Source organism: Lethenteron reissneri, chromosome 13, assembly GCF_015708825.2.
Source record: "Lethenteron reissneri isolate LAM-NWPU_2019-01 chromosome 13, ASM1570882v1, whole genome shotgun sequence".
Classification (NCBI taxonomy): Eukaryota; Metazoa; Chordata; class Hyperoartia; order Petromyzontiformes; family Petromyzontidae; genus Lethenteron; species Lethenteron reissneri.
In genome coordinates this window covers 1,202,266-1,217,285 of record NC_083791.1, presented here as the reverse complement: position 1 = coordinate 1,217,285, position 15,020 = coordinate 1,202,266, and the positions used below count along the sequence as shown (strand labels likewise).

At 50.9% G+C, this 15,020-nt stretch overlaps 1 protein-coding gene across 1 annotated transcript in view; it reads left to right on the top strand.

Annotated features, from left to right (window-relative positions):
* JAM3 (junctional adhesion molecule 3) overlaps nt 1–15,020 on the top strand; it is a 98,864-nt gene that overhangs the window by 67,583 nt on the left and 16,261 nt on the right. Inside the window, 3 exon segments of the mRNA XM_061550823.1 lie at nt 9,543–9,608; nt 10,899–11,009; nt 14,163–14,330. Of these exon segments, the coding sequence (XP_061406807.1) occupies nt 9,543–9,608; nt 10,899–11,009; nt 14,163–14,330 (345 nt within the window).

The following is a 15,020-nucleotide window of genomic DNA, read 5'->3' as shown; positions in this document are numbered from 1 at the left end:
CATTTATATTTACGCGATCTAACCCAAAAAAAACAAGATCCCATGCTTTACAAAGCATTCAAATAAATAAATAACTCGCTAAATTAAGAACATTACAAACTAAATAGATGGCTTTTTTGAATTACGAGAGTCGGCGTAGTGGGCTACACGATTAAAAACGTGTCTTGTAAATGCCAGTTCATTACATTTGACCAGGTGTGGCCTTTAAGGCGCATTACCAGTTTTCTTTTAAGGGAGACTTTGGCCGTCCTTAATTACCACGGAACCATTATTCATTTTCCGTTCCCTTGTCGCGAGGAACATTCTTGTTCGGGGTTTGGGCCGTGACACTGGCACACAGCGACCTATTTGTAATGCCGCACGATCTTTTCACATCCAATTTGAGCGTAGAGCAGATTTGGCAACGCCCAGGAGAAATTAGCGCTGGCTGCGAGGGTTCTGCCGTCATTTACATGTAAAGGGAACGCGGAGCGGTGGTGCAGCGGTTAGCGCTACGCTGCGCCTACGAACCCGGGTTCGATTCCTGCTCACGGCCACCAACACCGGTGACGATTATCTGACCGGTGCTGGGCCTCCCCAAGGTCAACTAGGCCTCTAATGAGTTCCTGGTGCGGTGTGTAAACATTGCCGCTGGGGATACAAAGGTGGCCGGGCGTGATGTTGGCCCCCCACGATGTTGGCCACCCACCCCTTCATGTGCCGTGCTCGGCTTTATTGGTACTCGCTAACAGCACTTGCCCCAACAGTTTGTTCAGGCTATACGGGGGATCTTTGTCTTTGCCGTGTGTGCTCATTGTAAAAACAGCAGCCTCTGAACACGGGACACTTAATTTCAATGCAGAAGGACATCATATACAAACTCATCATACATTGTTGTGGATAGAGCATTATGGGTAATCGTGTATATATAAGCAGAACTCTTGTGCCGCCATGTGGCCATGGTCCTATCGGCTATCCAGACCAGTTCTGCATTATCCAGCAGCAGGATTTGTTTGAGGAAGCAAACTCTGGACTGGTTTCGACCCGCTGAGCCTCATCAGCAGTGCGAGCCTAAATCTGCATAATTGCTCATATTTGATGCCTCTTTTTATAAATGCATGTGCCGTATGTATGTTGAACTTCTTTCAAACTGTACGTAGCCAAACGTGTTAATCTACACCTGCATTGAGACTAAATGAAAGTTTCAATGTACACCCTGTACATAAGTACATAAGTACAGGGTGTACGTAAGTATGTAAGTACAGGGTGTACGTAAGTACGTAAGTACAGGGTAAGTACAGGGTGTACGTAAGTACGTAAGTACAGGGTGTACGTAAGTACGTAAGTACAGGGTGTACGTAAGTACGTAAGTACAGGGTGTGTCAGTGTGGTGGCTCAGCTGAGCTTAGCGTAACCAGAATGTCTGTCTGAATGAGTCTGTTTTAGCATCCAGTTGATGGACGTGACAATGATTCATAACTGAGTTTCGAGTTTGGATCAAGTCGCGTGAGTAAGATGTGTGTCGTACACCATCCTCCACCCAACACGGCCATTAATAAAGTTGTCACGTGAACAAACGTGCCAATTTATGACTGCTGTTCACATGACGATCACTTTTTTAATCGACCGTGTCAGGTGGTGGAGGGTGTGGGACACAACATTTTGCTTATACAGCGATCCACCCACAAACCTATTATGGATGATAACATTGGTTGTGAGAGCCTGCTCCGTGTTTAATGGACGTGAATATAGAGTAGTACCCCAAATTAACGTCTCCTCATTTTATGTAGTTTTGCAAATACGTCGTCGCACTTATTAACACCGCTACCTGATTTGCGTCGCCTCATCCCCACACTCACCTCGCTGACATCACCTGTCCGTTCTTTCTGGTATCCGTCGCCTCCCAGCCTTCGCCTCCCACCTACCCTGTACACGAGCTACTTTGCGTCGTGCGTAAAGGAGTGTACTGTGCTGTAGGGCACAATATATTATTCACGTACGGTGTTTTGGTGATCTGGAAAAATCGGTTCGAATATTCGTCATCGCACCTTCCAGGAACGCGTCCCCCGACGTAACCGGGGGTACTGCTGCACCGCAGTACACATTGCGGTTCAGTGCTGCGTCGCTTTCTTGAAAGGACAGTAGTGCTGCCCAGCAATTGGAGAGGGCACGTGGAACTGATGGTGGTCAATAGCCACTCGTTATGTAAACCCCCGACTGCGCATCGATCCCAAGCGAGGCCGCTGAGCTACGGAGTCCCCCCGGAGCGTTCGGTTCGCGGGCGGCCGCCGTCATTGCTGCGTCGTTTACGACTTGAAAAAAAATATCGTAAAGTTTTATTTCAAATACGTTTTATATCAGGAAATAAAATATGTACGTAAAAAATAAATACATGACCGTCAGTATCATTATGATACGACGATATTTTAGCAAATGGTACAATTTTTATTATCTTATATATTGTGCGATACATGGTAGTGTCGCCATTCCGCGGCACCCCTGGTAAACGCTCCAACGTGTCGGCATCACCTCAACGAATATATTTCCCTCCACTGTTGCTCGTTAGTGGCCGTGCAGGGACACACGGAGTACTGAAGCTACCCTGCTGTGAGACCGAGCCGTCGGGTGAAGGCGCAGCCCCGCAACGGCTCGCCGGCGCCACTGCCGGCGGCAGGGCCCCCACGAGAGGGAGCTGTGCGGGTTCGCACTGCGCCACCGCCACCACCCCGCTGTTACAAGCGCTCACGACGCGCGACGTGAGCCCGCAGCGCCGGCGCTGTGCTCCCGCTGAGCCCTCGCAGCTGCCTGTGCTTACCACGATCCGAGATTGTGCACTGAGCCCGGATTACACTTCCCGCACCGCGCCGGGTGCTCCAAACCAACAGGCGTGACGTTCGCGCTCTTCAGGACCTCGCGAGCGCTCGCCGCTCCATTTTTGTTGTGCCTTCGAATGAAAGTGACTTTGCGTCCACTCGCTTGGGCAGGCCCCTTGTCGGCTGCGTTCCACTCAAGGGTGCCCCCGCCAGATTTGAAAGTGTCCGAACGGATGTACCTCAGCCTGGCCTAAAATAGACTCTTCCAATCATACTTTATTGCATTTCTAACTCAATCATCCGGTTCTGTTGACTTACCACTTTGCATTCAATTCAATATAGCTACGCTGCACTCAATCTTGACCTTTAACTACTGGACGAATTACCTAAAAAAAATGCGCGAGTTTTTTGTTCCAAGCATATCTAACTGCCCAGGCCTTCGTAACATTTTGCCATTCCCCCGCACCTCCGATTAGCATGGTTGGCGACGTTGCGGTGCGCAAGAAGTTCGACGTACACACACGCGCTCAACCTCCGCGGCCGCGCGCGGTGCGGCGTGTGCGTGCCGCCAATTCTGCCGAGCCTTCCTCTCTCGCCGTAGCGAGCGATGCGCTCGTGCCGATTCCTCTCCCCTTGGTCGTCCTCAAGCTACCGTGCAAATCCCCGTGCCGCCCGTCGCGACAGTCCGTGGACTGTGTGTGTTTTTTTAAATTATCGCCGTGCTTTTATCCGAGTGCTGCTACTCTTCTACCGCAGGTGCCACGGCCACTATTCCCCTCAGCTTTCTCTCGTTCAATGCGCCACCCACGTTGAGCACTCGATCTGCCAGACCGACTGTTTCGCCTCGCCCACACCGTGTTCATCCACCACACTGCAGGTCACAACAACAAACTTACTCGCCCATCCACTCATTCGCTCACTTGCTCACCCGCTCACCCAATCCCTCGCTCACCTGCTCACCCGCTCACTCACCACACTGCAGGTCACAACAACACACTCACCCATCCCATACCTGCCAACCCCTTATCCGTGCCCTACCTTGTTACAGACCAAGTCAGACCTTATTGGTCACCTTGTACCCTTACAAATCTCATCCTATGAAGTCCCATTACAAGGGAGAAACACAAACAAATAGACAAAACAAATATTTTTGCCCATGTTCAAACGGCTGTACGCTTTACGAACCTGGGGTAAACCGTATGGGCTGACGGGTATGCCATCAACTCACCCATCCACTCACAACACTGGCAGTCACAACACTTCTCTTTCTGCTTCTCCCCTCGCACGGCTCCACTTGGAAATTCCCTCCCATCGTCCCCTCCCCCCCAAGCCCCACAACCGTGATCGCACTGCTCGCTGTGTGCCGCTTCACGTTTTGGGTCTCGGCAACTCTTGTTGAGACTAAAACGCCACCCGCTGGACTACCTAACGCGTGACTCGCAGGTGCCAAACGATAGAGCCACTCGCATCCTCCAGTCCCTCCGCTGACATCCGTCACGAGTTCGTCCACCGCGGCGCCGAGTGATTTTCTGGGACGCCGGGAGCCTGCACGCTGCACACTGCTGCTGCACACTGCACACTGCTGCTGCACGCTGCACGCTGCACGCTGCACGCTGCACACTGCTGCTGCACGCTGCACGCTGCACACTGCTGCTGCTGCACGCTGCACGCTGCTGCTGCACACTGCACGCTGCACACTGCACGCTGCACTGCTGCTGCACACTGCTGCTGCTGCATGCTGCTGCTGCACGCTGCTGCTGCTGCACACTGCACGCTGTACGCTGCACGCTGCACGCTGCTGCTGCACGCTGCACGCTGCTGCTGCACGCTGCACGCTGCTGCACGCTGCTGCTGCTGCTTTCTCCGGTGCAGCGGCTCCTCACAGCCTCCAGCCTCCTGTCCATCGGCACCCCCCACACACAGCCTGCAGAAGTCTTCTTGTTGTTGTTCAGATCTCGACCAGTCAGTGCGCCCCTATGTCTCTGATCGCTGTCGCTGTGTGTGTGTGTAAGTCTCCTTGTGTCTGATTGCTGTCGCTGTGTGTGTGTGTAAGTCTCCATGTCTCTGATGGCTGTCGCTGTGTGTGTGTGTAAGTCTCCATGTCTCTGATGGCTGTCGCTGTGTGTGTGTGTAAGTCTCCATGTCTCTGATCGCTGTCGCTGTGTGTGTGTGTAAGTCTCCATGTCTCTGATGGCTGTCGCTGTGTGTGTGTGTAAGTCTCCATGTGTCTGATCGCTGTCGCTGTGTGTGTGTGTAAGTCTCCTTGTGTCTGATCGCTGTCGCTGTGTGTGTGTGTAAGTCTCCATGTCTCTGATCGCTGTCGCTGTGTGTGTGTGTAAGTCTCCTTGTGTCTGATCGCTGTCGCTGTGTGTGTGTGTAAGTCTCCATGTCTCTGATCGCTGTCGCTGTGTGTGTGTGTAAGTCTCCATGTCTCTGATCGCTGTCGCTGTGTGTGTGTGTAAGTCTCCATGTCTCTGATCGCTGTCGCTGTGTGTGTGTGTAAGTCTCCATGTCTCTGATCGCTGTCGCTGTGTGTGTGTAAGTCTCCATGTCTCTGATCGCTGTCGCTGTGTGTGTGTAAGTCTCCATGTGTCTGATCACTGTCGCTGTGTGTGTGTGTAAGTCTCCATGTCTCTGATCGCTGTCGCTGTGTGTGTGTGTAAGTCTCCATGTCTCTGATCGCTGTCGCTGTGTGTGTGTGTAAGTCTCCTTGTGTCTGATGGCTGTCGCTGTGTGTGTGTGTAAGTCTCCATGTCTCTGATCGCTGTCGCTGTGTGTGTGTGTAAGTCTCCATGTGTCTGATCACTGTCGCTGTGTGTGTGTGTAAGTCTCCATGTCTCTGATCGCTGTCGCTGTGTGTGTGTGTAAGTCTCCATGTCTCTGATGGCTGTCGCTGTGTGTGTGTGTGTGTAAGTCTCCATGTCTCTGATCGCTGTCGCTGTGTGTGTGTGTGTAAGTCTCCATGTCTCTGATCGCTGTCGCTGTGTGTGTGTGTGTAAGTCTCCATGTCTCTGATCGCTGTCGCTGTGTGTGTGTGTAAGTCTCCATGTGTCTGATCACTGTCGCTGTGTGTGTGTGTGTAAGTCTCCATGTCTCTGATCGCTGTCGCTGTGTGTGTGTGTAAGTCTCCATGTCTCTGATGGCTGTCGCTGTGTGTGTGTGTAAGTCTCCATGTGTCTGATCACTGTCGCTGTGTGTGTGTGTGTAAGTCTCCATGTCTCTGATCGCTGTCGCTGTGTGTGTGTGTAAGTCTCCATGTCTCTGATGGCTGCCGCTGTGTGTGTGTGTAAGTCTCCATGTCTCTGATCGCTGTCGCTGTGTGTGTAAGTCTCCTTGTGTCTGATCGCTGTCGCTGTCTGTGTGTGTAAGTCTCCTTGTGTCTGATGGCTGTCGCTGTGTGTGTGTGTAAGTCTTCTTGTCTCTGATGGCTGTTGCTGTGTGTGTGTGTAAGTTTCCATGTCTCTGATCGCTGTCGCTGTGTGTGTGTGTAAGTCTCCATGTCTCTGATGGCTGTCGCTGTGTGTGTGTGTGTGTAAGTCTCCATGTCTCTGATCGCTGTCGCTGTGTGTGTGTGTAAGTCTCCTTGTGTCTGATCGCTGTCGCTGTCTGTGTGTGTAAGTCTCCTTGTGTCTGATGGCTGTCGCTGTGTGTGTGTGTAAGTCTTCTTGTCTCTGATGGCTGTTGCTGTGTGTGTGTGTAAGTTTCCATGTCTCTGATCGCTGTCGCTGTGTGTGTGTGTAAGTCTCCATGTCTCTGATGGCTGTCGCTGTGTGTGTGTGTAAGTCTCCATGTGTCTGATCACTGTCGCTGTGTGTGTGTGTAAGTCTCCATGTGTCTGATCGCTGTCGTTGTGTGTGGGTGTGTGTGTGTAAGTCCCCTTGTCTCTGATAGCTGTCGCTGTGTGTGGGTGTGTGTGTAAGTCTCCATGTCTCTGATCGCTGTGGGTGTCGTCAGTGTGACGTGCCTCTGACGCGTGTGGAGGTGACTCCGCTCGGCGTGCTGCCAGCGCGAATCACCACCACGTCACGGACTACGGAGAGCGTCAACATCGGCTTTGATTGCGTCTTCCTCTGCCTGCAAATGTGCAGAGTTGTTCTATAATTTTGAGTTGAATGAAAATTGGTTCTTGACTGTTGATGAGCTTGGAGTTTTCTTGTGTTGAACCAACTTGGCTGAAATTATTGACGTTCACAAGGACGTTTGGCTGATGAGATGTGTTGAAAAAATACTTAATTTTCTTTTTTTACTTGGAGCAACAGATATGTGAAGGAGGCAAAATTGTCTTTATTTGGTTACAGATAACAGGATCGTTTGTGGAAAACACGCCGTACGGATAACAGGGAAGACTGAGAGTCGATTTATTCGGTGTAGTTAACGTTGATACCCTGACTGGGGTGTGGGTCCAGTGAGCTGCCTCTGGGTAACAGGTCATGTTGGATACAGAATACCGACCGCATCCCAGTTTTCGGGAGTGGAATAATTTAATTGGTCACACTAGAAGGCACGCATGACATGGTCTGCCCCACTCATTAATTCCGGCCCTCCTCGCCGAGCCAGCCTGAAGCTGTCACCTCTGCCCCTCTTGGTACAGCTCTCACGATTCGTAGCTCTGCCTCATTTGCTCAGGTTTTTTTTCAAAGTAGGAATCTGTTCTTCCAACCGTCGCGCCCGGGAGATTGAACCCGGTGACCTCTGGATGGCAAGTCCAGCACGCTGACGGTGACACCACTGTGGCAGCATCCCCTTGTGTTCCGCCAGCACTCGCACCTCCGATTAGCACGGTTGGCTACGTACGGTGCAAAAGAAGTTCAACATGTGTGCATACCGACGCGATAGTGGTCTACCAGCGGCCGCACGAGCTGCGTATCCCATGAGCTACGTTGAGAAGCACGTCATATTCGATCATCGATCCACTGCTAGATGAAGTCCTCCCCAAGCCGTCGCCTTCTCTTATAATTCTTCCATGTAATCATCTTATAAAAAATTAAAAAAATAAAAAAATTTGCCAGGTAAGGCCCACTGAGCTATATAGCTCCTTTTTCAGAAGCGACCTGGCCACAAATGATAGCTCAACCAAGTGACTTATCACGTGGACATGTATCGTATTTCATATGCGCGCATCGTATTAAGCAATGGCCGCAGTGCTTATCTGTGATGAATGATCCCGTGCTATTCGCATCCCCGAGTGTGAACGTGCCTGCTTGATCCTCAGATTGCACCCTACTTTAACGAGCGAGCCCATGTCAACATTTCCCAGTCCTCATGCTCTGCACGCTTATCTCTGTCAGTGCCGTCTGTATTTAGCCTCCCCTGTTTGCTTGGACAATTTTCCAGGAACAGTTTAATCTGCGTAATGCATGTACGTATGCATGTTGAACTTCTTTCGCGCCGTACGTAGCCAACCGTGCTAATCGGAAGGGTAACCAGCAAGGAGGAGTCTCGTTTGCAAGGGTGACCTGGGTCACCAAAATGACAAAAACTAAATACATTTCATATCAAAGAAAAACAAATAGAAATAAAAGCAAAAAGCAGAACAAAATTATAAAAAATAAAGTGCACGAATGTAAGGATTATTAAATAAAATACGTTTCCGACATTATTGCCGCACTAGGAGATTGTGCACGGATTAAGGTGTCTCTTCTTGGCGCTTTGCCGCATTGCTTTTTATGATCAAGCCCAGCTCTCAACCCGCCACACCTCTGTGTGGCACAAGTTACTGAGACGCACCGTGGGGAGTAGAGGAAGAACATCTTACAATACCAGAAGAGGGGGTGCCACTGTGTCTAGGAGATGTTAACTACCTTGCCTGGTATGCCTGCTGTATATTTGGAGTTTGCGTGTCTCTCTCTCGTCGCGGTTGTGTGGATTTTTCTCCGGGTCCTCCGGTTTATCCCTCCACGTTTAGAATCAATATCACGCGTTCGGAGTTTTTGGCTGCTATAAATTTGTACGTGATGAGCCACTTCGTTGAACTATCAGTTGTGGCCAGGTCGCTTCTAAAGAAAGAGCCGTATAGCTCGGTGGGCCTTACCTGATCAAATAAACATAGTTTCGTTTTTTAGTTTAGGTTTTAGTTTTCAGCGGTGCAAAATTATGCAACGGTGCGGGTGAAGGACAACAAACGCAACACAAAAACGAATTCTAAAAGACAATGAGTTTTCAAGTGTAGATCATTTAAAAGTGGCTTCCTAATATCGTGAGGAAGAGCGCGTTCCAGACGGTCGCGGTGACCACCGTCTTCACAGAGCTTTTTGCTGCAGCGGCACCGGGCAGGGGGCGCTCGATCGGTTGATGCGGAATGCGTGACTGGCTGGGATGTGCGATCACGTTCACGCCACTGACGTTGGGAGCTCTCGCGTGATGAGCTGTGGATGGCGTCGGCGTAACTAGGGGGGGGGGGGCGCAGTGGTAAGATGTTAACTCCCTCGCCTGGTATACAGAAGGTTATGGGTTCGATTCTGACCCTGACGTAGTTTGCGTGTCTCTCTTTCTCCCCGTGGTCGCGTGGATTTTTCCCCGGGTCCTCCGGTTTTTCCCTCCACATTTATAATCAACATCACGCGTTTAGAGCGTTTGACTGCTGCTATAATTGTCCGCGTGATAAGCCACTTCATTGGGCTATGATTTGTGTCGCCAGGTAGCATCTTTAAGAAGAGCTAGATATAGTTGAGTGGGCCTTACCTGGTTAAAATAAGAAAAACTTTATAGTTCTAACTGGGCTCTCTGCACATGTGTGTGTGTGCGTTGCAGGTCACAGGACAGCGGCCGTCACCGTGAACTCCCGCGACACCAACCCCATCGTGCGGGAGTACGAACGTAAGTGGCCCTCTGTCTCTCCCAACTTCGCAACGCGTACAGAGATTCCCCCCCCCCCCCCGTGTAGCCTTAACAGCCTGCAGGGGCAAGTGCTGTTAGCGAGTAGCACCTGTGAATGCTGGCGCGGCGCACGAGGGGGCGGGTGGCCAGCACCACGCCCGGCCGTCTTTGTCTCCCCAGTGTCGATGTTTGCACACCGCACCGGGTATTCATTTCAGGCTTAGTCGACCTATGGGAGGCCCAGAACCGTTTCAGATAATGGTTACTCGTGTCGGCCGTGAGTGGGAAACGATCCCGGATCTGCCGGGTTCGTAGCGCAGCGCGCTAAGCACTACACCTCCGCTCTCACACAACGCACGCACGCACACACATGCACGCACACACAGATCTGAACACTCCAGCACCACCCCGCTCCATCGGAGGAGGCGTGGTGGCTGTTTAGAAAATGGAACAGCTTTTTGCGTAACTGGGTGCCCTGGTAACGACTGGCTTCGGGCTGTCAGCAGAGGTCTCTCGCTTCACATCGCGTGAGCGATGGCCTCGTTCCGTCGGCTGCGAAATGCCGTGTGGAAGCTGTCGCCCGGCTGTCGATCCTCGTGAAGTCGTCCATATTTCTAACCAGCGGTCGTTTCGTCATGCGCGCACACGGTGTGGGGTGTGCACCTTTCTCCAAGAGCGTTTGACGCGGGATAAAAATAAACGTCGGCTGTGCCGCTCACACTCCCTCCCTGGCTTTATCTGGGAAGAATCGTTTGAGGCATTCAGGGAAACTGAAGTGACCTTGACAGAGTGTGAATTGTTTTCCTGGGGCAGGTCAGGCTGCGCCGACTGGGTGTGTGGCCCGCGGTTTGGACCGTGGCACTGCCAGGCGCTTTCATGTATTTTGTACGTACGTTGAACTTCTTTCGCGCCGTACGTAGCCGACCGCGCTAATCGGAGGTGCGGGAGAAGGACAACAAACGTAACACAAAAAGCGGTTCTCAAGAAATGAGTTTTCAATCTAGATGATTTAAAGTGCATAGCTGCCAGTGGCTTCCTAATTTCGGAAGGAAGAGCCTTCCGGATGGCCGAATAAGCGCACCTGACTGTGTTCGATGGTTCGTGGTTCTGCTTCGGCAGGCTGCCCTGGTCATTTCTGCAGGTGCATTCACCATACAAGCAAGTGCCATTTGCTTCGAATCGAAACCTGTGGTTGTATTGACACGGTGGCTGCGCAGTGGACAGTTGGTGCTTGCTGTTGTTGTTGTGTGTCAGCGTGTGTGATGATGACACTTGATATTTGTCTTGCAGAGGTGACCCTGCACTGCCAGTACCAAACGGTGAGCGTCAGTCCGCGCGTCGAGTGGAAGAAAATCAAGGGAGGCGAAAAGAACTTTGTGTTCTTCAACGGGCAGATTACAGGTGCGCTCGATAAGAATAATTATCTAGATAATTATAATAATATTTATTATTATTGCTTATTTACCCAGAAAAAACACTTCGAGCCCATAGACTCGTTTTCTTGAGGGTCCCGCTACATCGGGATGTTTTTGGCCAACACCAATGATGTTGCGTGTGCTTAGCTATGGGAGGAACACCAGAGAACCCAGAGGGAACCCATGCAGAAGAGCGGGAGAACATACAGACTCCACATGCCGAAAGTCACCCAGGTTGGGAATCTATGAGTCCACAATTATGTATGTATGTTGAACTTCTTTCGCACTGTACGCAGTCAACTGTGCTAATAGGAGGTGTGGAGGAAGGACAATAAACTTAAACACAAAAATCAGTTCTAAAGAAATTAAGTTTCAATCTTTAATATTTAGAAGTCCGTAGCTCCTGTGGCTTAATATCGGAAGGAAGAGCATTCTAGACGGCCGCAGAAGCACACCTGAAAGCGCGCGATGCGATGACCTCAATGTGTTGTTCGGCAACCAGAAGCCAATTCCACGTGACTCTAGTTATTCACTCAGCCCGTGTTCAGCCACCTCATGATCACTCTTCTATCACTACGAGTACTATGACTTCTCTAGTTCCTGTTCCTGTGAAGTTTTTATTTAAAGCTTCTTCGTGACTGCAGGGATTCATATTCTTGGTTCTTTCGGTAAAGTCACGTAGAAGGGAAATAATAAAATAATAAACATATAAAACAATAAAAATTGCTGTGGATTTCACACCTGATGATGATTGCTTGTGTTGCAGTCGAAACGTCGTGAGAATTTTTATTGTTTTATATTTTTATCATTTTATTATTTCTCTTCTACGTGACTTTACCGAAAAAACCAAGAATATGTTCCTGTGAACTTTCATTCATTGATTCCTCCAACAAAATGTTTAGGACTCTGTCTGCCAGACTGGCTGTTTTGGCGTCCTCCACACTGTGTTCAAAGACAAAGATCCCCCTTATAGCCTGAACAGACTGTTGGGGCAAGTGCTGTTAGCGAGTAGCACCTACGAAGGTCGGCATGACAGACGAGGGGTTGAGTGGCCAGCACCACACCCGGCCGCCTTTGTCTCCTGAATGGCACCATATATTCATTTTGAGGTTGATTCGACCTAGGGGAAGTCCCGGACCGATTCAGATAATTGTCACTGGTGTTGGCCGTGAGCGGGAATCGATCGCGGGTCGCCGGGTTCGTAGCGCAGTGCACTAACTGTGACACCACCGCTCCCCAACACACTGACACACTTACTCACAAAACTGCGCGCCCACTCACCCACCTGCCCACTCACCCCTCTGCAGGTCACCCCACTTCTCGCTCCGCTTCTTCCCTTGCACTGCTCCATTTTGGGACTCCCTCCGTCCCATCGTCTTTTCCCAAGCTCCCGTAATAACCTCGGCTCAATCCCAGAAAGCGTGTCAACTCATACCTCTCGCAGCGTCTTTAAGTCGCGTTGCTTGTTTGCTCGCCACTTAACGTTTTGGGCCAAAGGGGCCTTGTGGTCAGCAACTGAGTTTTGGAAGGAAACATTTTACAACAGCGACTTCTATATTGAATTTCTGTTTCTCCGTTGGCAATGGAGCTGCCTGTAATTCTCCTCTCAGTGAATGACTATGTTCGAACCGAAACCGTAACAGTTTACAAAAAAACCCTCCCCTTTGACCCGCTCGTTTATTTTTGGAATTTACAGTACCGAGGCGACGGCACACGCGGCGCTCCGCTGCCCGTGCGTGATCGTGCGCCGTAGGCGGTGACTGCGGTGTTGCGCTGCTGCTGCTGCTGCTTTCGTTCCTCAGTGCCATGTGGCGCAAACAATTTGCACCTCCGTGCGCTTTCAGCTCCCCTGAGATGCCATTTGAAGGTGCGAGCCACTGGGTGAGTTGTAGACCCAGTTTGTAAACGTTAAAATTAACACGGCTTAATTGTGAGGATTTTTTTTTTACTTCTCACATTTTTGCACTTGGTTAGCAAGCTCTGATTGTGAAAGTGATAATGAATACCAGAGTTATCTCCTCACTTAATTAAAGGAAGTACATTGAGTTCATTGAAAGTGTACTCGCATTTAATGATTACGATGAATGCTGATTTAGTCAGTTTGGTGTTTGTGCCGCTGTTACAGCGCAGGGCGATCGTTGCGAAGGAAGTTGCTGTGTCTCGTAGATGCAGTCTGCGGCAGGTTTAGAGTCGGGGGGGCGATGCTGCTGCTGTGTGTGATCCCAATTGAGTTATTTGCAATATTAAAATTTGTCAGATTTGGACCGAGTCCCTCCCGACACACAGTGGCCAACTGCTGACTGCAGATTGATTTTTTTTTAGTTGCACTGAGAATGTATTTTCCAGCACCTAGTCCATGCAAGACGTTAGAACACGTGACAAGCAAACGAAGCGTGTGGAGCGAGACGAATGGACAAATTTCTTTAAACCTCCTGCCTCAAAGCTTAAAGCGCTGAGACTGGGAGGTTGAGGAAGTGGGTGGGGGGGGGGGGCTCACTGGGAAACGTCCGCTGAGTTTTAACATCCACTGTGAAAGACGCGTTCAAAGGAATGTGCATTAACGTGTGACTGTTTTTTTACGAACTTTTATTTTACCAGGTAAGGCCCACTGAGCTATGTAGCTCTTTTTCTGAAGCGATCTGGCCTCAAATGATAGCTCAACGAAGTGGCTTATCATGTGGAAATCTATAGCAGCCAAAAGCTCAAAACGATTAGCATGGTTGGTTACGTACGGTGTGAACGAAGTTCAACATACATACGTAACATGTTGATTGTAAATGTGGAGGGAAAAAGTCGAGCACCCAGAGAAAAATCCACGCCACCACAGGGAGAACATGCGAACTCCAAATATACAGGCGTCAGGGTCGGGATCGAACCCGCGACCGCCTGTATACCAGGGGCGAGGTAGTTAACATCTGCCCCTGCTGAGCAAAGGCCTCCCCATTCTCTTCCATCCCCTCCTCGGCCGCTCCTCTCCAGCCGCGACGTCTGAACTCTGCGACGTCGCCTCCCCGCTCCTACTGCTACTGCCGTGTCTTCCGGCGTCTCTCTCTCCGCCTTGTGCCGTCGCTCGGCCTCCTCCACTGCGTAGTTCACCACAGCTCGGCTGCGTGCGCGACGCCGATCTGCGCGCGTGCAGGTGACCTGAAGGACCGCGCGTACATCGCCGACGTGGCCCGGGCCTTCAACGCCTCGGTCACGATCCGCAACGCCTCGCGCAGCGACACGGCCACCTACCGCTGCGAGGTCCTGGCCACGCAGGACACCAAGCCCTTCGACGAGATCGAGATCAACCTGGTCGTGCAAGGTGCGCCGCGCCCGCGCCGCCGCTCCATGTTTTATATATATTTTTTGCGGCCGCGTAGGTTTCCCTGCAAATTTGCAACGCGCGCAGTTTTAGTTCGCTGTCGGACAGAGGGAGAACGATGCAGTGGCGCGGGGAACTACAAACCTTGCGGGGAATGCAGCCCGAACCGCATGGTTGCCCAACAGTTTCCCGAGCTCTGTGGCCCTATCCTGGGATGTTTGGCCAACTCCGTGGCGAGTGTTCACGCACTAGAGAGGAACCCGGAGTGCCTGGAGAGAACCTACGCGTGCGAGGGGCCTAATGCTCACTCTCCATGCCGATGAAAACGAATGGAAATTAATCCACCTTGCTGTACTGCCATCAAACCGTGGTAAGCCAGGAGATGCTGCACGGCGCTCCGGTGCGTGTTGGGGTTGTGCCGCGCGATGTCTGATGGGTCGTACCACGTGCTGTGATGGTCGGCATACTTGACTTGCAATCGATCTCCCGGCAGTATAAATGTTTACGCCACTATTAGCCCATTGGCAGATCGCATGTGGTGCCAAGATGTTAACAGCCTCACCTGGTAAACAGGAGCTCGTGGGTTTGATCCCGACCCTGATGCCTTCATATTTGGAGTTAGCGCGTTCTGCCTGTGGTTTTATCCTCCACATTTAGAATCAACATCACGAGTATGTGGCTGCTAGAAAT